Source organism: Melospiza melodia, chromosome Z, assembly GCF_035770615.1.
Source record: "Melospiza melodia melodia isolate bMelMel2 chromosome Z, bMelMel2.pri, whole genome shotgun sequence".
Taxonomy (NCBI): Eukaryota; Metazoa; Chordata; class Aves; order Passeriformes; family Passerellidae; genus Melospiza; species Melospiza melodia.
The window spans coordinates 41,820,028-41,843,318 of NC_086226.1; the positions used below are offsets into that span (position 1 = coordinate 41,820,028).

At 37.1% G+C, this 23,291-nt stretch overlaps 1 protein-coding gene across 2 annotated transcripts in view; it reads right to left on the reverse strand.

Moving 5' to 3' along the window:
• Positions 1-23,291, reverse strand: part of SV2C (synaptic vesicle glycoprotein 2C) — a 109,806-nt gene that overhangs the window by 71,254 nt on the left and 15,261 nt on the right. For both annotated transcript variants that reach the window (XM_063181259.1, XM_063181260.1), the window contains exon 2: positions 12,169-12,872. In XM_063181259.1, the coding sequence (XP_063037329.1) occupies positions 12,169-12,748 (580 nt within the window). In that variant the 5' untranslated portion in view covers positions 12,749-12,872. The remainder of the gene's footprint in view (positions 1-12,168; positions 12,873-23,291) is intronic.

Consider the following 23,291-nt stretch of genomic DNA (forward strand, 5'->3'; position numbering starts at 1 on the left):
AGATATTATTTTAATTGAAACACTGTAATGACAAAAGGAATAAGTGCTTCTGCTCATCCTCATATCCAAATTAGATAAATTAATAAATTAATAGGAGAAGATCAGTAGCTGCAGAGATTGTGACAGGTAATAGATTACTTGCTAGGCTGAGGAATATTCTGCACAGCTGCATTTTCTGATAAGGCAGCAGTACATTGTCATCATCGCTTCTACTTTTAAAATGCTATCATGCCAAGAACTTAAGTCTTTAAAAAAAGTACTATCTGCTACCAGATGCTAGCATAATTTTTATTTATTCCATAACAGATTTATCAGAATAAATATTTGATCAACGTTATTCCATTTCTTCTTTGGAATAATTCTAAACTGGATACTCACAGACACTATTTCAGCCAACAGCAACACACTGCTATTTCATACAGGTATTACTTGGATAGATAAATCAACTGTGCATTATACCAAAAAAAATTAAAGCACTATTTCCTTGCTACTTCCAACACAAATAGTCAATCAGCATTCAAATTTAACAATGTGGAACTGTAAAAAGCAAACAATACATGGTATTTTTCTTCCCATATAAACAATATTTTACAAGATGGTAGCTACCAATATGCAATAGCACAGACATTAACATAAGCTCAGGTAATCCCAGGTGATGACATGGAGCTGTTGACAGATTCCATAGGTGCTATCATTGAACTTACTATTTTCACATTATCTTTTCCTTTGATCCAACAATTCCCTCTGGCGCAAGCAAGAAAATCCTAACAGACAAGCTTTGGATAAAATACAGATAGTTAAGCTGTCCTAGCCTCCCTAATTCCTGTTTTATCCCTCTGCAACTGTGGAGGTTCCTTTGGATTTTTCTGCTCTCAGATTTAGATGCTAAATTCATTGCACTTTTGTCCATCTCTGAATTGACCCTGTCATGGTAGAAATTGCTGTGACTTTGCAATTTGAAATGCGCTTCCATGGCAGTCCTGAGAATCAGAATGATTATAAATGCTGCATATGCTTGAACAGTGCATAGCACTGTGCAATGAGCTAGGATTAATTAAATTTCAAAGCCAAAAGATATATTTCACTAAAGCTTTAAATTGCCCGTGCAGTCATCTACATTAATCATCTCATTTTATATCAAAACTGTTCATTTTGGCCACATGTTTTATTGTCTGAATATTAATTTCTAATTCAACTAGTCCTGTTTCTGACCCTAAATAGAGCACATCCCATGAATACCTCTAACTTTTACTTAGTGCTGAATTAAAACAAAAGTTCCAAACCATAAAAACCTACATTAATAACAGATTCATCCAAAGCAGTAAATCAAAATACGTGATACTAAGAACTAATTAACAAAACTACATTTTTAGTTGTTTCTGTTCAATATTTAAGATAACTGTTGGTTATCTCTTCAGTCAGCCATTATGTCTGTTTTCTGTAAGTATATCCCAGTGCAGAAGTAAACTTCTTTCCTCATAAATGGGAGAAAATATCTTCTTTTTATTTTGTTGCATCAATAGAGTGGCTGTTACCATCAGTGAACTGGAAGGGTGGGGGAAGAAAAATTGCAATTAAAAAAAACAAAGTAGAAAACTCCCCAAAGAAAAATGAAGAAAAAACCCTAAAACCTAACCAAACCTTTTGCTTTCAGATACAGACACTGAATTAGGCTGAACTCATTCAGAAACAGATTACTAAAATTAATAAGGGTCTGAAACACACATATTTGCCTGAGAAATGCCTGGTCGACCTCACCTAGCACAGAGCTGCATGGGAGTGAAAAAAATCTTCCATCCCATGTCTTCTTTCTGCTTTCCAATTTACAGTCAATGAAACAGATTAAATAATCCAATTCAAAATTAGGAATAATGAATCAGAATAATCTTCTGTGTCATGCCAATACACCTGCAGGTGCTGGTGAAGCTAAACAGGCTTTTTAATTATGTATTTACCATGTTACCAGGAGGCACTGTTATAATGTCTAAATGGAAATTTTTTTAGATTAGTGCATCTACCAGTTTATAATATCCATTTAACATGACTTGCTAGTGGCAGCTTCAAAACCAACCTTGAAAATTGCCCTGAATTCTAATGGATTAGGAAAATACTTGTTCTTTGTGAAAATTAGCAGGTCTGATGAACAACAGTGCAATAGAGTCACATATCACATGGGTTATTTTCATCTATACTCCTTCAAATTGATATAAGATACTCCACTTCTAGCCAGTATAAAGCAAATCATTTCAGTCCAGATAGACTGACACAAAGAAATTTGCAAATAGCCACTTTTGCCTATCACTGAAAATGCAGATCTTCTTTAATATGATGGGTGTAAATCCAGTTTCACTTTACACCATTTTCTTAATTTTTCTGCTTTTAATACTCTCCCAACTTTCTGCAATCCCCTCAAAAAACTATATAAAAACACCTTTCTGCCGATTAAACAGGTTTCTATGAGTCTTTGTCATTACATATTTGTCCTGGGTAAAGTTTACTTGTTAAGCAAGAATAACTCAACATATATAATGCGCCATCAAAACCTCTTGGTTTTTTTCCTCTAGCTGAAGCAGATTGGTAGATGTTGTGTAAACATGTCATAGGTTTAGTAGAGCCAGGGAACAACATTTTTGCAGTTAGCAGTATGGAAGTGCCCATCTAGAAGTGTGAGTAGTAAGTAAAGTTGATCTGAGTGTAAAATATGAGATTCCCTAGTAAAAAAAATTATTATTATGAACAGAACTTTCCTAAGTTACCCATAGTTCTGCTCACACGATTAATCTGTGAGTAACTCACCCCAGACTCCTGTGGCCTGTTAATAGCATGTGAAACTACAAAATCTTACATTTATATTGTTCCCTTATATGAATACTTCTCATTTTGTATAGGGCTGATAAAGCACTGAAAAATGAATAAGACTAAATGCAAACAAGAGACTTTATTATAAATGTCAGTAAACCACAGTATCCTGTGATTTCTTGTTAAATCAGACAGACTTTTAGCTACAATTTTAGCTGTTGCTGAAAAGGCATTGGCATGGGAAGGGGAAAATTTAAAAAAACATACATATGTCCTATTCATGTATTCTTTTGTATAAGTATTTTTTGTGTAATATTGTATAACCACAATTTTGATTCTGCATCAGTTATGAAAGTTGTAATATTTCATACATTTGAAACAATAATAAACTGATAGCTCAAATAAGTGAAACAAGTGTGTAAAGTGAGAATTGATGTGCCCATCACTAGGAAAGAATTACATCTGCATTAAAATGAAGCCAGACCAGATTAAAATTCTTTTTTCCATCTTTTTTAGCATTGACACTCCCTTAAACAAGCCAAAGGTCTGGAATAGGAAGCTATTTCAAATGGTTGGTATAATAACATACAATTTTCTTTCAATTCTTCAACAAACTGATAGTGTAAGATAAAAAACAAGTCAAACTTTGACAGGCTCAAAAACCCTTGATTGATTAAATTCAAGAATTAAATGCATAGCAAGATATTTACTCAGCTGTGACGACCAAGCCATTAAATAATGTTTGGTCCATGTCTTAAGGAAGTTCATTACCACTTTCTCTGTAAAAATATTTCTATGTCTTGACAAGGAGCTCATACATTCTCTGTTTCGTTTCATAGATCAACATTTGATGCAAGATGCAAAATTCAAAGCTATGCAAAAAATCTGAAAGCTTGCAGATTATCCTAAACTTTGCTGCAGAATTAACCAAACTGAGACTTGGAAGAGACTGCACCATATTCTTTTAAATGTTCAGTTTGGCTAAAAAATTCTATTTGACACAGTGATTTAAGAATTGATGTATTGTCAACCAGGGATCCCATGGTAGCTGAGAGAGGGAGGAAAAAGTGAAGGCGACAGCCAAATTAAATGTGTGAAATCAACATTGCCCTCAGGCTTTTCCTTTGGGAAGCATTTCTTTCTTTTGGCCACTTTTGTAGGACCATAAATTTGTGTGACATAAATGGTAAAATTACTGATCTGTGCTGGGATAGGCAGAGCCAGAAAATAACCTGTCAAGTGCAAAAAAGCAGCCCAAAGATTTTCGATTATTTTAGACAAACTCAATTTCTGAGGCAGATTTGAAGAAAACTACAAGCAATAATTATTTAACTTCAATTTTCTATGCTAATAAATGACACTAAAAACTGGAGAGTAGAGTTTTGGAAAGAGATATGGAAGCTGGACATGGTCCGCAGTGCCCTGGCAGCCAGGAGGGCCACCCGTGTCCTTGGGGCATCAGGGACAGCATGGCCAGCCAGGCAAGGGAGGGGATTGTCCTGCTCTGCTCTGACCTGGGACAGCCTCACCTCGAGTGCTGGGGGCAGCTCTGGGTGCCACAGCATAAAAATAAGACATTAAACTACTAGAAAGTGTCCAAAGCAGGGCAATGGAGATAATAAAGGGTCTTGAGGGGAAGCCCTATGAGAAGTGGCTGAGGTCAGCCTGAAGGAGTCTGAGGGGAGACCTCATTGCAGTCTATATCTTCCTCACGAGGGGAAGCAGAGGAGCAGGCACTGATCTCTCTGGTGACAAGTGACATGACCTGAGGAGGTGGCATCAAGATGTGCCAGGGGAAGTTTAGGTAAGAAGAAGATAATGTTCGTCCCCCCAGAGGGCGGCAGGGCATTGGAAGAGGCTCCCCAGAACAGTGGTCACAGCACCAGCCTGACAGAATTCAAAAGGTGTTTGGACAATGCCCTCAGGCTCTCAGGTATGATTTTTGGGGCTGTCCTGAGCAGGATGATGGGTTGGGGTCAATGATCCTTATCGATCTTTGCAGTAAAGCTGCATGTAGAAACAACCTGAAAGGGGAAAAACATTTGGAATGGGTCTGTTCACCCTACTAATACTAGCTTCAACAAAGTGGTTGGGGAGCAACATTATGCTCAGAAAAAGAGGGTAGCTATGACCCACCTTAGATAGTTGCTTACACTGGGAGCCTGTACCAGCACAGAGAGAGCACTGAGTACACTGTGTTTCATTAATGGTTTAAATCTGTGCTTCCAGATCCTGTCTTGTGACAGTCCGTGATGTTCCATGTGATACAAGTTTAGTCCAGGTCATAACAAACAAAATCCCTTCACCTATTCCCTCCACTGTCCCCTTTTTCCCCACAGAAAACAAAACCAGACATAACCACCATTTTCACATGTCCATATTTTGTAACAGCTTAGAAATTGTAAGGATCTGTCTCTTAATTTTTCACCCTCAAAAAACCGTGTTTGGAAGAGAAGTGAGAAAAGCACCGAGTAGGAGGACTTTAATAATGTCATTTGCAAGGGAGCTGAACTGCACCAAAGGTGAACAGCATGCATGATGGCATTTGAATTTCTGGCATCTCCTTCTGAAGGAGTAAGACATTAATCCTACACACCAATTTTCACCTTGTTCTGGAATATTTAGGATGCATTTCAAGGACTGCAGCTCTATTGCTAAATATTTCTATTGCTGCTAAAGATTTATTACTACTATTAACTGTAAGTGCAACAGACTGTCACTGTTATTTCAGTGAGATTCCTCACTAGCAAACATCTGATATGGCTCCAATAGTAAACAGTCTTTACCTAGATGCTTTTATTGTGTATATACACCAGATCATATTTAAGGACCTAACTTTTTTGCTATCTATGCTCTCTTGAATAAAAGTCATACTTTGAAATTTATACAAATTTCAAATGTCTAAGAGTACATCTACTAGGTCATCATCAACATAACATAGCAAGAAAAAGAGAAACGGGATTTCTTTTATTTTATGCCACTTGTGGTGTATTGTGTCATAACAAAGGCAGTACCATACTAATAACTGGAATATAACCAGAAGACACTCCCCTTCTCCCACCGTATTTTATGCACCAACATGGAAGAAGTCTCATCCATCTCTATGACCTATACTAATATTCCACAAAACAAGACAACAATGTTATACAGATAACTGCTTACCTCAGCAGTAAGCTTACTGTGATGTAAGGACAGTTTTGTGACAATGTATTAAAATTCAAACCTCTTAACCAGCAAAAAATCACACTAGGCATGTAGATACATGAATATTTAAAAAATACTCCCATCAAACTCAGGTTGTGCAGCCCTTTATTCACCACCATTTGGTCACATGCTTCCAGCTTTCTGCGAGATCTCAGGAGAAGAACAAGTAATTAAAGCTATATGATTTTGCCTAAATTAATTTAGACCCTGGTGTGTGTTTGAAACAGCAAGCCTATGTCCAATCCATGAGTTCTAACCCTCACTTCCATTAAAAGCTTATTGAAGTGCAACAGCTGCAGCTTGTGTTTTAGTCATAGGTAGGAGAAAGTATCATACATTTGCAGACAACTAATCGGAAAAATTTTGGTTGGGAGAGACTTTTGAAGAGCTTTATTCTGACCTCTGCTAAAAGCACAGTTGCCCTCAGAGTAAGATAAGGCTTCAGGCCTTCAGTCAGCTTTTCAAAATTTCCCAAACATCCCACAGCTTCTCTATGCAACATTCCCAGTGGTTGACCACCTCACTCCAAACTTTCTTCATTGTACCAGATGATCCCCAATTGCAACTTCTGATCTTTGCGCTCCTTTGAGAAAAATCTTAATTCACCTTCACAGTAGTTTCTCTCAATTTTGTTGCCAAATAGTACAGACAGATTCACCTCAGACCTCTTTCCTCCATGCTACCAAACATCGGGTCCATACCTCTTGTATGCTGTGTATTCTACTTCTCTTGTGACACTACTGGTTCTCTACTAAATTTGCCTGCATTTGTTAATTTCTCCTTTTCAGGTGGCTCCACAACAGGACAGAGAATCCAACATGTGGGCTTACTGTGTTGAGAACAGAAAGTAATCACTCCTCTCTGCTTACTGGTCACTTTTGCCAATGCACCTGCAAGGCACTGCTGTCCTATGTCCACTAGCTTCCTACTAAAAGACACAAATCCTTCTGCAGAGCTGTTTTCTCCCCAGCATTTTAGTGACTAGCTCCTACGAGTGACTTCGGTTATTCTGTCCCAATGGAAGGACTTATATCTGTCTTTGCTAAGTTTGAAGGAAAGTATTTTTTGAATATAAAGTTGTTGAAAATGATCATTGCAAAACCAGAATCAAATTAAATAGCAAGGATCTGGCAATCCAGTACTTCTCTAAACTAAGAGGTGGAAAAATTCAGAGATCATTTGGTATTCTTAGCAGAGCTTATAAGCACATTACATTAGCTACCAAGCCTCTGGAGAGCACTTCTTCTCATGTAAAGAGAAAGAACTGTGTGGATTAAAGTTATGCTGGTTATGTTTGGTAGGTTTCAAAACAGAGTAGGCATGGGAAGCACTGTTACTAAAGCAGCTAATATGCAAGTTAGTAATCAATGCAGAATTGGTAGGCTGTTGTCCCAGGCTGAGAGCTGCTTTTGCCCAAAATAATTAGTCATGTCAATTATATTCTTCTTTCTACAAATACTACAAAAAATTGATAATTAAATTCAGAAAATAACAAAAAAACCCCTTAGGTCAAGGCATTATGTGACACTAAATGTGGGGTTTCAGAAAATAATTTTATTTCCACGGTAAGCTGTTTGTTGCTGTTCATATTCACAGTATCTGCATTATCAGTCCAGTGATTTACCACAATACTTGCGTTTTTTAGAAGAAAGAAAATGTCTGTAGGCTGGCTCATCAGCAAACAATATCTTTTACATATAAAAATTATTTCTAAGTTTGTTACAGTACTGTCTCTGAATCTGTATCAAAGTCTTGACTAACACATAGATTAACACAATGGTAAGACAGGACATAGTCAAAGACTATTCAGCCTCCAGAGATCATTCAGTCTAAATTTTTTATAGAGGATCATATAGGAATTCAAAAGAGACCAGGGAGACTATTGGAAATCAGTGAGAAGCAATTGGCCTCTGTAAAAGATGTCCTAATGGTACACATGCAAAAAATAAAAATAAAAGATTCTAAAATAATCACTAAATCCTGAGATGTTGAGATTTTTTTTCTGCTATTGAGATAGACGGGCCTCTGAGCAACCTGACTGAGTTAAAGCTGTCCCTGCATATTTCAGGGGGTTTGGATTGCATGACATTTTAAAGGTCCCTCCCAACTCAAACTATTCTATGATTCCATGAAAAGTACAAAAAAAGAACAGAGATGTCCATCTGAAAAAGGTGCCAACTGATGCTGTGAGGAGTGGCCTCAAGACCAGCTGAGCAGGAGTCAGCCTGTATGTGCTGCCACCAAGGGTGACAGCAGTGCAGCTGTCAGGGGTCCTACACACGAGGGTGAGCCCCTACAGGTCCCATGGGAGAACCAGCGACAGCACAGTCAGAAGGAGCATTCAGGCAGCCTGAACAGACACTGCTGGAAAAGACTAGCTTTGCCTAGCTTAGGAAAAACATTATTTCAGTATCTCAGGTGCAGAGTGCTGAGGAAAGAAAAAACCATAATAAGAATTTTACATTAAAAAAAAAAGCAAAACCAGCAGCAACAACAATGATAACAACAACAAAAACCACCAACAATAACAAAATCCCCCAAAAAAATCAAAACAAAACAAAACAACACAACAACAACAACAAAAAAAAAACACCCCACAATAAAACTTAAGAGCAATCTGAATGCAAAGACAGAGAAAAACTAGATAGAAAAGTATACCCAAATCAGAGCCCAGAGAATTAACCTAAGATCAGTCTGTTTCTGACTGATGAAATTAAAGAGGTAAGATGCAAGCAGGAAAAGTGTTAAAACAACATCTTTAGGCCTGAGCCCACAACCTGTCTCACGAAGGTACAGTCTTGTCCCAGTGGTGCCAGAACCCAAGAGGCCAGTGTGAATCCCCTTAAATGGAGGAGTTAGCAAGTACAGCCAAGTTATATATACGTCAAGGACACCTTTCTCTCATGCTTTGTGACGTGTCACTATAATGTTGAATAATTTAAGCTAGTCAACTGCCCTCTTCTTAAGAAAACCACTTACTCGAGATGAAAAAGTATTGGTTTATTATTGAATTCAAAAAACAGCTTGAGGCTAGTTCATGGCACCAGCACATTTGTTATGTGACTTTATAGGCTCTGAGACATAGCTGGTGATCAATAAACAGTGATTTCAAGCTCATGCAAGGGTCAATATGGAAGGATTTTGGGAAACTGTCCTTGCGAAAGTGAATTTTGGAAAAATAAAAGATGGAACAGGGAGGGTCAATAAATATTGTCACATGTTTTTAATTAGCTCAAGTTTCCTAGTAAACTGTCATGGCATGATATATGAGAAATTAGTTTTTACAACTAAATCAATGAATGCTTTTTCAAAGAGAAATTAAGATGCTCTTAGTGTGCCTTTTGACAGTCTAGAAAATTGCCTGAAAAATAAATACTGTATAAGTGTACTGATTTTATCTTGTAACTCTTAACATTAGTCCTGTGACTTTAATATTCTAGCAATGTCAGAATCCTCTGAATTATGGAATTCTAATCATGAGAAAAAGAATTATGCCTGTCTGGAAGACCTCAGTTAGGATGTAATTATAAGGTGAAATCACAAGTGCAAAATAATTGAAATGCATGGTTGTGAGGGCTCAGTTGTGACAACATAAAAAAGCTTTCACTGAGCATTCACTGGTACAACAAATATTTTGTATCAGGGGAATTAAGGTTATGCTGTCTGCAAGCAGTATATCTACTCTGTTTATAAGCCATATGCACATTAGTGTGCTGATGACTTGCAGCTTATGATACATTTTTAGTAACAATGGTCAAGAAATATATTTTTGGTGAAATTATTGCTAAAGCAGTCACGTGTTGCAATGCCCTCAATACACACTGGGAAAGAAATTGCTTATCACTGTTCTTTCCTGCTTTTGTATGTTAATCTTTTAGTACACAATTATTTGTTAGTACCACAACAGAGAAGCTAGTTTTATATTATTGCAATAGGAAGATATATTATGATTTCTATATTTTAGGCATGAGAATACATTTCTTGCACAGCTGAGTTTTCCAGAGCTGTTACCTTAATTTTGTCAATAAGCTTCATTTATACACACACACACACACACACACACACACATATACAAATACTTGTAACTATAATGTGTTTATCAGCTTCTGTACTGAATTTAGGTAAACACTTACAGACTTATTCCAGTACATCTCAAGACAGCATCATAAGAACTTTACTGACAGGGAAATCTTCATCCCTCTTGACATGGGTCAGACCCCAACAGGTGGATGTGAATAATCATGACCCCTGTTACTCTGGAGACAATACTCCCCACTCCCAGTTCCAAACACCTCCATAATATTTAATGTAGTTGTTTAGAAAGAATACTATTTGTAGAAAATACAATGTAATATTAATTAATTGGAGATTGGAGGTTACCCTCACATTTTATCACTCTGGAGAACAAAGACAATTTTGACTCTTTCATTTGTTGAGCAGGGTGCATATGGTAAAATAGGCAGGTTTATCAGTAATTAAAAATGGGGGTGAGAAAAATAACTTTTGTTCCAGCAATATAAAAATCATAAAAATTACAAAAATTATAAAAATTGAGGTGTAGATTCTAAAGATATTAAAGTAGATTTTAAAGTCAGCTGCCAAGGACTAGATGAAAAAATCATGTTAAAAAAGCAAATTGGGCATTCACTACTTTTCTAAGATGCATTGTATGTTAGTATCAGCACTGACTCATTGACATTTATCTAGTGATACAGGTTTGCATTATCTTTGTTTCTCATCCTTTAAGAAGTAGACTTGAAAGCTCGCAAGTCCAACCATGACACATACTATGTTGGCATTTAATGTAAACAAGCAATAAAAAACAAATTACGTGTATTCAGCATATAAACTTTTTAACCATTAAAACTGTAACAATTTATTTCCTTCCATTTTAAGTTTAATCACTGCACTACAGGGAAAGTAGTTCCAAAAACAAATGATCAAACAGCAAAGAATAATGCAAAGGACACAGTTATCTGAGAACTCCTCATCTGTTTCCACTTATGTTCCTGTCACCTGGAGAGAGACTTAGAGACGTAACTGTGGGAGACTGCAGTCCACAGTATTGAAACCCACAGACCCTCAGTGCTGGTATCAGTATGTCAGGAAATTGAGCAATGCCAAAATGAGATCTGTTGCAACATAAACATCTGCTGCAAAGATGGAGGGTGCAAGCAGAACATCTGCTACAAAGCAAAGGCTTTAAAATGTCTTGTATACCCTCCTTTTCTCCAGTCTTCAGGCCCAAGTAACTAATTTACACATATACATTTCATTGCCTGCTTTGTCCCAATTGCCCATCTCCCGTCTTCCTTGGGGTACCATTTCTACAACTCTTCTCCAGCCCTGCCCCATAAGAGCCTTGTTTTACCTTCTGTGCCCAGGCATGTCCAGGGAAGACAGCATGGACCTGATTGCAGCACTGCTGCTTTACCAAGCCACACAAAGCTGGCTCAGACTGCCTGTTTACCACACCAACCTGAGAGGGAACAGGCAAGGGGATGGGACACAGCCTATCCCCATCCGCAGAATGGACACAACAAGCGCACCTCAGGCTCTTGTTCATTCTTCTGTCACCCTGACCCTAAGTAAACAGTATTCTCTTTGGATGGCTGGAGAACAGTCACTGGCATAAAAGGACTAAAAAACAAAAAGAGTGAAAGGCTGCAATAGATAGCCTTTTCACTGGAATTTTTTTCATTTTCTAGATTTAATTTCACCTTACCATTTCAAAGGTTCATGTGTGAAAATGTTGCCATACAGTTGTATCATCTGCTCTTTATTACACCTTTATAATTTCAACAGGACTCCAATTCTCCATCTGTGGGCTGGTTTTGTGGTTTTACTTTTTTTTAGATTAGCTCATTTGGACATCTATTCTTGTATACAAGAATGAAATTTGTCCCTCTCCTTATTAAGTTTCACAGTGTGGTCTTTCTCTTTAGCGATTTATTTACTGACTGACTAAGAAAACAATAATCTAAAAATAAAACTACAATATTAATTAAATTCCTAATACATACAATTAATTTTAATTTAAATAATTGTATTTATATTCAAGACAAATCTCTTTTTATAAAAGCTTCTCTGATGACATATGCATACTTAGTCTTACTGTAAGCAAATCTTTTAATAGCAAAAAGATAGAATGAAGACTTTACTTACCAAGCCATCCTGATCCAGAATTGGGTATACACATATCTGTTTCAGCACTGGGCAACACAAATCCAACCACAAACACTTCAACCCCATCAGCCATTAGGGCCATTCCTAGCACAAAGAAGAGGGCCCACTGGAAACGACCATGGCCACATTCTTGTATTATCAATTCATATTGCTGTGCCAGCTCTTCTTCATCAGCTTTCCTCTCTGTTTCCAGTTCATGACGATCCTTGTATTCATCACGCATAGACTGACTTAAGGCTGCCATGTCATCCTTACCCTGCCCCATGTTGGGGATTCCCTGATACTCTCCTTCATAAATTTCATCATCTTCATCATGTCCTTCAGTTGCTTCACTTGATCCTTCGTCATCATTAGCTTCTACACCGTAACTTCCTCCTTGGCCATAGTAATCATCATCATCTTCCTCATCCTGGAATCGACTGTAGGACCTCTGTGTGTAGCCATCCTGGGCTTTGTCAACTGCTTTATTAACTTTTTTCACTGCTTGCCTCTTCACCTCTTTAGCAATATCTTTGGCCCCTTTCACTAGTGAAGTCCTGTCTTTGTAGGTGTCCTCCATCCTGTGTCAAAGAAGGACTGCTTTTAGGCTGCAAAAGTACCTGCCAAATATTGTTTGGAATGTCTACTGGGTGTTGGACATCAGTGGAAAAAGCCCAGGTACAAGTGAAGCTGTAATATTCAACCTGTAAAATATAAGAGAAAAAAAGTTTATATACTTTGCTATTTTTAGATGCCTCTTCACACTGATACAGAGTCATCCCAATCTTTATTTAAGCACTGGACGTCAGAATAGAGGGCTTCAAATATAAAAGCCTGCATTTTCTTGAGAGATACAAATACCACAGGTTATAAGGAAAATATGCAAAAGATAAATTTAATACCACTATCAGAGAATCTTCAGAATTCAATTTTTTACTGTCTAGTCTTGGATAGCAGGTTTTATTCTGAAAGAAATCAAGCAATTCCATGCATCATACATCAGATTGACTCTGTCTGCAATATCCTTTCTCATTTGAACTCCCTGTCTCGTAGGAAAGGGCTACAAACACTAATCTTTCTCTCAGTGAGGTACCATGAAATATCTCTCTAGCCTTCTATTTAACACAAATCCTGTAGAAAGTTAGTATTCCTCCAATCTGTACCAGTGTCTCAAAGCTGACTGGATTTCGCCAGTGCATTCACAGGGCATTCACACCGAGTCTTAGCAACATGAAAGCCCACCCTAAAAAATTCCGTGTGGGGAGCTGTGTGGGCAGAAGTGGTGGCACTTGAGCACTTTGGAGATTCCCAATACCTCAGTCATGGACAGACACATTCCTTTCTTCGCTATCTATACTCGCAGTAGGGTCAGAGGGGAGCAACTGTGTATTATCAGCTAATGCATCTCCCAGGGTTAGTCCAGCATGAGCTCCCAATAACCAAGCTGCATGAAAGCACCAAGACATTTCCCCCAGTTCTCCTCCCTGCTCCCCTGCTGTATCTTTCAATCTCATGCAGCCCCGAATGCAGACACAATGAGTCAAGAGCAGTTTGCTTATTAGAGTGAAGACTAACCACTCCCTTCTCCTCTGTGTGGTTTTCAGGCATATCTACAAGACAATTTGCTCAACACACATCTGCACTATCACTAAGGGCAGGAGAAAGAAATGACAGCAGTGTGCAAGCATACAGAAGGAAGAAATGCAGGATCATTTTTTTGCAACAGTCTGTAGTTAGCACAGCTAAAATCAATTACAAAATTGAGTCATTACTCACGTGTCTAAAGTGTGTGTGTGTGCATGTGTGTGCGCGCATGAGTGAATCTGGACACTGCAACAGATTGTAGAAGCCTCCCCCCTGGGAGAAAGCAAGCTACAGTTTTTTAGCAGTGCTTCTAAGAAAACACGGCCTGCTTCCAGCTTGGGGAAAAGGTTATTTTTAACCATGATCATTTTAATGATCTATTTTCCAGCATTACCTCAGAAAAACTGCAGTAATGCAACTAAGGAGGCAGTGAGATATGATGCAGGAGTAAAAATAGATGGAAATTTCTGAAACTAATCTTATTACCCTTTCTAAAGCAGTGTGAACTGCCCTCAGAGCTGCATGGGAGAAGACCAAGGAATGGCTTTAAGAAGTTGTCCTTTATTCATTCTATTGCATATACTGTCTCCAGAAGTATACTCCAGACATGAGTTTTAGGGCTGATAGTGTTTTGAGGGATAGGAAAAACTACGGACTGCATTAAATAAACTAAGGATGTGAAATCACATTGACATGACTTTAGAAGCTAAAAGATATTTCCCTAGCTTTTTAATAATAGAAATTCACCTATAGTAAAAAAAGTCTTTATTTTTAGTATCTTCCTCTGGATTAATTTCATACACTTTGACTGTTTCTTGGAGAAATCAAATGTGATGGCACTATTCAACTATTAATGGGAATTGAAGCATTTACTGGAAGAGAAATGCAGCCTTAAAAAAGTCCTGATGTAATATTTATGACTTCAAACTGTAGCCTTACTTTAGGTACATGATGATCCTTTTAAGTAGGTCATCCTGGTGAATCTTTTATGCCAAGGTAGTTTCTCTAATTAGAGCTTTTTCTCTAATTAGAGTTTTCAAGGTACTCAGTAGAAGTTATCTTCCTAGCTAGGAGTATCTACTAGCTGCTAGTGAACATGCATCAAAACATTCATGGATTTGCTGAAGTCTTCTACAAATACTTTCAAGAACTCCATGAAATCCTAACAGGTTCTTTTCTGACTGTTAATGACTACTGTGTATTCCTAGATTTTAGATAATTTTACAGTGTCCACGCAACACATTTAACCTAATTCCTCTCATTCTCAGACTGATATTTGTTTCTTTTTGTTTGTCCAGCTAGGGTTTTCAGTTGTGAAATTCCCCATTACTAAAGGGCGCCTATGTGTGTGTGTGTACATATATATACACACACACATATATATGTATGTATATATATGTGTGTCTGTGTGTGTGTGTATGTACATGCATATCTTGAAGAAAGTAGGAATTTAGGAATACCAAATGAACGAAGAGTCTAAGAGCCAACACTGGTACAACCATGCTTTACCCTTCTGCAGTACACCTACCCCATGATTTCAACAGACTAAAAAAAAATCAAATTTGAAAAAGTAACTGAACTTACTCTGCAGTTTGTGATAAACCAGGTACATCAACAAGGAATTTCACCTGCTCATACTCACTAAAATTATGATGACTCTGTCATCAAAAAACATGCAGACAGACAAAGCAAAATTTCTGTCTGGGCAGAAATCAGAAATGTCTCTCTATCTTGCTGAAGTTTCCAAGCAAAATGCTTAATCTGAACACTGTTTTTTAAAACAGCTTTGCTTTCTCAATGAATTGAAATCCGTGCCTTAAGGTGATAAGTACAAAGAGGAATAATTTACAGCCCATGCATGATAGCTTCCCACCCTTCTAATTATGTTGGACTGATTACTGCAAGTAAGTAACTGGAAAGTCTGAAAGATTAAGGATTAATGACTACCTGAGTAGCATAAAGCAGCAAAAGCAGAGATGACAGTTTAGCTATACACTCTTCTTTGTACCAACCAATTCAGCCAATATATTCACTGATTTTCACTAAAGCAAACACCATATTCCTATTCAATTCCTTCAGCTAAAACAAAAAAAAAAAAAAAAATCCCAGGAAACTAGTGTTTCTGCCAGAAACAGAAATACTCCTTCAGGAAACACCTTTTAAAAAAACAGTCTTTAAAAACACTCAAAGATGCATACACAAAATAAAAATCAAAGCATCCTTTTGCTCTAATATTTATTCTTTTCCACTATGTTACATTCACAGATTTCAGTATACTTGGCATTCTGTATAGATTGTGATACATCTGAAATAAAGATTGGACATGAGAAACTAAATCAGTGAGATCCTTTAAAGGTATAAATCTATGACAAGTCAGAAAACTCACTCCCACAAAGACTCAGATCTTTGCTTAATATAGGCTGCGAGAAGACTCACTGGGTACTCCAAAAAGTGGTATTAACTATACGAATATAGGATAATAAAATCTTCAGAACAGATCTGGAAGTCACACTCAAATGTGCATTTCACACATCATAACTACTTCCAATTTTACTACCTTGTCAAATTATTTTATATCCCAGGTTAAATGGGGCACCTGAACTATGTTAATTCACATACAGAGGATGCTATTGTCTTGAAAGTGTTCTCAGTAATTAAGAAAATAAAACAACTCACACTTGAATTCACCAGGATACCTGCAAACTTCCTCCTCATCTCTTAATGTGCAAAGCCTTCTGTTTATTTTTCCAGGGTAGTATTTACTTCAGTATAACCTAATAAAGAATAGAATCCTCAATAAAGGGTATTTATTTATAGAAGTATTAAGTTATTTAAAATAAACAAGAGCTGGCATCAAAGCTGGTGTGAAGCAGATTCATTTTGGGTAGTGCTAGCAGATTAAAAGCTATGTTTCTGTATTTTAAGCAAATTTTCTTTCTCTCATGTTGAGAGATGAGAGGCTGCACTCTTCCAGCTCAAGCTGCAGTAGACAGAACTGTGTACAATACTGCAAGGCTGCAGTGCCACCACCAGTGGCTGTCCCCAACACTCTCCCTGCCTGGATGGTATTTTCACCACTGGTCCTGTACCAGCACTTGTCACTGCATCTTCTCCACAGGCACAACAGACGTGTGCAAGATGAGCATGGGAATTCATTTACCTAGTACACATCAATGATCCCGAGCTCAGCAGAAACAGGGTGTTTATGGTACATTGCAATCTCCTTTTTCCCATTTTACTATTTTCCTTTCTCATTAAACCTGAAGATAACTGTTTCTGCACCATATGCTCTACCTGCCCAATTCTTCTTAAACTACTTAACAAATTAGAACAAAACTATTAAACTATTTAACTAATTAGAACAAAACAAGTGGAATTGCTTTCAGCTTGTTTTTACTTGAAATTTCAGAAAAAAGAACATGTTTGCCTGAAAGTAAAATGTTTGAGGACATCTGCCTTTAACAAAAAATAACTCAAATAATTCTTCCCTTATAGTGCTTTTGATCATAGGCCTGGTTCTTCCCCACTTACATCTGTATGTATAAGCAATGAAACCAGGATCTACAAAAGCTCTCCTTTAAGCAGTACTAACTGGAAAGCTAGCAGTATGATGAAATCAGACCACGTAAGACAATGGAATCACAAACCTAGGACAAAAGCTATTAACTCTGTCCAGTGAAAATCAGGAAATCTTAACTGAATAATCTCTGATAAAAATGCAGTAATATTGTAAAAACAAATTCCCCAAGAAAGGCAGAGTGGAAAATTATAGGTACAAAGTTAGGAGGTGGGACATTCTTCACTTTATACTTCCACTATAGTAGTCCTCCATGCTGTACTTCTATGCTCTAAATATCTTTCAAAGAGTATCCTGAAGAAAGCTGATACAATGCTGATAAGTTTTACGAGCACTACCATCCTAACGCTGACACAGTCATGTCTAATTCATCTCACTCTTTATCAGTCTTCTAAACCCCTTTGATCCACAGTTCCACCTAAGGTCACAGTCTGGAGTAAGGTTCATCTATGCTCCAACCTCTCTTATTAAGCCTTTTTCATGCTTTCTTTTGACATACAAAAAAGGTTAAATATTGACAGCAAAAGAATTATTGAAGAGAAAATAGATATTACCTACTCTCTGGTTGTAATAACAATGTCTAATTCCTTAGAACTAGACTCAGTTCAATGCACCCCTAACAGGCTAGACTGAGTTCCAAACCTGAAATAGCCATATCTACTAATTAAATTATTAGTAGGAACGAAAATTAAAATATTATTAGGAACAAAACTGTCGAGACCCTACAGTGGAATGAAGCTTTCCTTCATTTTTTATGTAATCAAGAGCTTGCTTTCCTAGGAAAAGGTGACTGAACAAAGCTTAGGACATGTTTTGAGATGTCTTGTTGTCTTTCCCACAGTAAACTGTAAACAGAGACTAGCATATACAAGAAAATTTTGTTAGTCTAAAGTCTTTAGGGTTTGTTTTTTTTTTTTTGGTTTTTGGATTTTTTTGAAATCTAATGCTTCCTGGTCGTTTTCTCTTACAGTACATAAATACCAGAGTTTTGATTGCTTTTGTCAGTTTTGCAGTCAATCTGATCACTATTTGGCTGCTTTTACCTGGCAAACACTAAAAAAGAAATCATTTCTTTAAAGACAAGATGGGATCATTGTGGTTTTCCAACACTGTGGTTTCAAATTGTTCTTTGAATACTGTGCTTCCTGTGGAGTTCTTCAGTGAAGAAGTGCTCCCTTCCAGTCACTTTGCTATTCACCCAAAGCACATATTACTTCCAGGATCTGTATTGGGTGGTGGTTAACACAAGCTGAATGCATCATCTTGTTCAACAAGAATTGGCAAGAATAAAACATCATCCAGCCTAAATGACATAAGTTAAGTTTCATCAGTAAAAGTTAATGAGATTTCATACTCTACCCACATTACCTGAATGACTACCCAAATCTTAGGAAAGTTGAAATTTCATTATTGATAAAACCTTTTTTTTAGCCAAACATGTTCAAACATATCTCTGCACTTTTAAGGCTGCCTTAAAAGTAGAAAAAAAATGCAAAGGAAAATTGTTTCCTCTGAAGCCAAGGGCTATCTCCCTTCTCATACCTACTTCTCCGGAAAATTTGCTTTCATCATCAGTGCTTCCAATGTATTTTGTACTTTTTAGTTGTCAGAATCACAGTGGAAAGCATCATCCTGCATTTCAATAATGAAGGAACAGCACAAAGCAGTTGGACAAGCAAGTTTTCATTGCTCAGTGTTAGCAATAAAAAAACCACAACCCTCTACCAAAAGCACACCAACTCGCAATTTCTGTCTTGTATCTGCCATTGTCATGTTTGCTGCTGTACAAAAAGCAGACAAGTCTTCTCTGAAATAAAGGCCCACCAGCAGTCATGAATCATTTGAGATCAAAAGAAAGCAGAAAAAAATTCCACTCACAAGGAAGAGGGAAACCTGGCGAAAGATATATATTTAAAAACCGTATTTTAAAAACACCAAGACTGAAGTTTTAAGAAGAACGGCCAAGGAGAACTGTCCTGGAAGTAAAATAGAAATAATGCCCTGTGGAAATTCTCCAGGGAATAAAATCTGCAAATGCAACAGGACAAGTCTCAACCACCGAAGGAGCCATTTCTGAAATTGCTTTGCACAAAGCTGTAATGTGCAGGTACTTTGAAACAGCAACTGTACAAATACTAGACTGACAGATGCCACAGAATAGCACTGGAGCTTAGGGAAAACTTGGGAAGGTTGTAGGGCATCTTGTAGGGCACGCTGTATTACAAGCTGGAATTACGTGTCTTTCCTGTCTTCCTGAAATAAAAGAGGTAAGCATTATTTATTTTTTAGGAGTAAATACAGGGTCACACTCTGAGATCCCACTGGGAAAAACTTTCTGAAAACATTTAGCTTTTCATTCTCCTGAATTTCTGCTGGGGCACATCATTCCTGTGCGTGCAGAATGCGAGTCAAAAGACTCTTCCCAGTTCTGCCAATTCTGTCTTTATCTGATGCTGCTCTGTGTTGGCCTCTGCATGGGGAATCAGCTGCTGTGCTCAATAAACCCTGGTAGGAGAGTAGTGGTTTCTCCGCATAACATTAAAAGGTACTTGAACACCCTGGTTTTCTCATCCGTACTCCCTTTGCAGTCACTTTGCTATTCACTCAAAGATCATATTATTTTTTCTTTATCTTTAACATCTGTTACTTTTTGTTATTTGTAACAGGTACATTATTGCCAAGTCTCATAAATCTGGCTACACCAAAATGCAAAGTTAAGATGGGCAATGTATTCTTTGAGTTACATTAATATTTACATTGCTTAAATTTAAATAATTTCCTTAAATCTGCACACATGGCCCTATGGATTCAGGTGAATAACAGACAGAATACGTTCCACCAAGACAGCTGGGTCACTTTAGGAGTAATGCTCTCCATTGTTTGAAGGGAACACTTCCCCTCTGTGTGGCCACACTGACTACCACATCCAACACACACATTCAACTTTGTGCACTTCAGCATCACCACAGTCTGGAGAGGATCACTGGAGACGTTAGAGGTCTGGGATGCATGATGCACAAGGAGAGTAAGTCTTTTTTGCCTGATCTTCAGAGAATACTTTAGGAGAAATCTGTTCACCATCCCCCATCATCTAAGGAGAGATTAAAAATACAATGAAGATGGGTTTTTTTCAGAGGCAAAGACAAAAAGAAAAGAGGAAACAGTTTCAAGTTGCAACAAGAGAAATTCCAGACAGTTCTAAGGAAGAAAATCTTCATGTTAAGTCTCCAGCCACTTACACGGCTACACAGAGGAGCACTGGGTTTCCCAGCACTGGAGGTATTCAAACCTTAACTGGACAGGACTCGGAACTATTTAAATCCAGATCTGAGACTAGGTAACCTCCAAATTACTTCTTCACCCAAATTACTCTACCATTCTGACAGATCAAAAAAAAAAAAAAAGTATATATTCTCACATTAAATGAAGAGCTCTATTTTTATAAATCAAAATCAAGCATCAATTGCTGAATATGTCAGTATACAAATATATCTTTCACAGAATAACAAAAAAGGTTTAGAATTCAGTCTGGTAATCTAGACAGAGTCAAAAGGACACCCCAGCAGAGTCTAGAAGATGGGCGACCATTTAGGCCCCTAAACAGTTAGCTAAAATTGGTTAAGCAACAATGCCCATATGGGAAAAGAAGTCTTCTGTTTTTATACAAATTTCATTTTGGAGAAGCACTGGGCAAAGATGAGAAAGTTGAACAGATCTGAAATGTATATCAGATTTTTGTCACATCCCTGTCACATGCTATAAAAATGCCAACATTTTTATGACTTTGCTCTAGTTCAAAATGCTTGATCTCTAGTGATTTTGAAATGCAAAAAAAATGCCACTGTTCCTACTATTTTTGCTCTGTCTGAAAAGTAAAATTAGATCGTAGATAGACAGCATTTATGTTTCTTGATGCAAATTAATTAGGATATGTAGAAAATATGTAACAAATGCTATAGGTTATTAATGTTCAAAAGTGCAAAAATTTCTTTTAAAATTAGTTCCTCAGATAAACTACACAGAATATTTAATAGTTTTCTCTTTCCTACTTTGAAATAGTGGCAATTTAAACACAAAAAAATTAGACCACTGGTGAAACTTGACATGGGCAGATATAAAAATATGTTTTAAAATTTGTATTTGGTAATTTCAACACATTGCTCTTTGAACTGTGTTTTTCCATAAATTTACTACTTCTGAGAGAAAACAGCTTGGAAAAATACAGACACAAAATAGAAAGCTGTGTAACTAAAGCTGTGCATGTCAGGAACAGATCATTACACATAATAAGGCCATAACAAAGTTGATAAGGAATATACTTGCACATAAAAAGTAACAATGCCTTTCAGATTCTGTTGTGGACATTCATCAATATGGGAACTCAGCTATAATCAAGAATGACAGAAGAAAATATCCATGGAAGGCTGTAAGAAAAGCAGCCTGATAATATGCAGACAAGAAGTGCCTAGGCAAAAGGTATTTTCAGTGTTTTCAAAATATATCTAAATATTTATAAGATATATAAATAGCAAAAAGTTCCTATAAGTTTAAGTAGAAAGTGAATTTAAAAGCTTTACATATTATTTTTCCTTATGAAGTAACTAAAAGTTTATGATTTCTCTTTAAACATCTTGGCATCTCACATAAAAGAAGGAGGTTAAGGAACAGATTATTGTACTTAGAAAGTACCCTGCAATCCTACATTGTTTTCATTTTTGTACAAGAACAACCAAGACTCCTAGACTTCCTTTTGCAAAGTGATTTGGTTTTACATTCACCTTAGATTTTCTCTTTTATTCCTAAAGAACAGGATACATTCTAAATTATTTGGCTAAAAAGAACTGTACTGTGTATACTCCAGATCACCTACACCAATCTTTTCTAATGCATCCTGTTTCTTCAGAGTTTTCCTAGTACTCTTTTCTGCACCATGCTTCATGCAGCGTTTTTACTGGAGGGTTGTGATCACAGTAATGTATTGTTCATCTTCAGATATACCCGAGCTATTAAAGATTATGGAACTTGATACTCAAATAAAATGCTAGTTCTGCTGCACTAAAAAAGTGCTTCTTCACACTCATAAAATCTTACCTCTCCCAGCAGGGAAATGCAACAGTTTGAGGTGGAAATTACTTTTTCACAATAAAGGCTGACTCATTGTCTACCAGGCCTTAACTAGGTAAGAAAGGAAACCATGACTGCTCAATGCTCCCCAAACACAAATGGTGCTGCTAAAAACCCATATACATCTTACTTAAGGTTGCACTGACTTACAATTGTGCAAATTGTTTACCTCATTTTATGCCACACTGGGAAAAACACACTTTGTAGTGCTTAGCATAAACTCATATTTTAGCCAGATACAAACTGCATTGTGTGCTGACTACACATCTTCAGTTTTTTATCCTGAATCACACTATTATTGCAGGTTGCAGAGTGCATATGTGCCTTAGCACATGCAGGTGTAAGAAAACTTCAAGTAAATGAATCAAAGTGCCTGTAGTTTTATGGGTGCCATTAAATCACAAATATAACACTTTAGCAGCTTATATTTTACACCACTACTTCATTCTGTGAACTCCATAAGCCTTTGTTTTGTGGACTTGGTAACATAGGTGAGAAGGAACCATGAAAAGAGACTAATATAATGTACAGATGAAAAGTCTGTACTGAAAATGCAGCAGACCCAAGCTTTTCAGATTCAGTAACTTAGACATCTAACAAAATGGGATTTAGCTGTATCTCAGAGTACATTACACAATCTGAGCACAACCACAGTGTGGCTTTCTTCCCTTGGGTAGAATATGTAGAGATGGATGGCACAAATGAATAAACACAGTGCTCTGCCATTAAAAGCGCAAAATAAAGGCAGCAAAATGAAGATAGAAGAGCTGGTAATTTTTTTTTCAATTTCGACAAGCTTTCTGCAGCTTATTTTGAAAACAACCTACTTGACAATTTG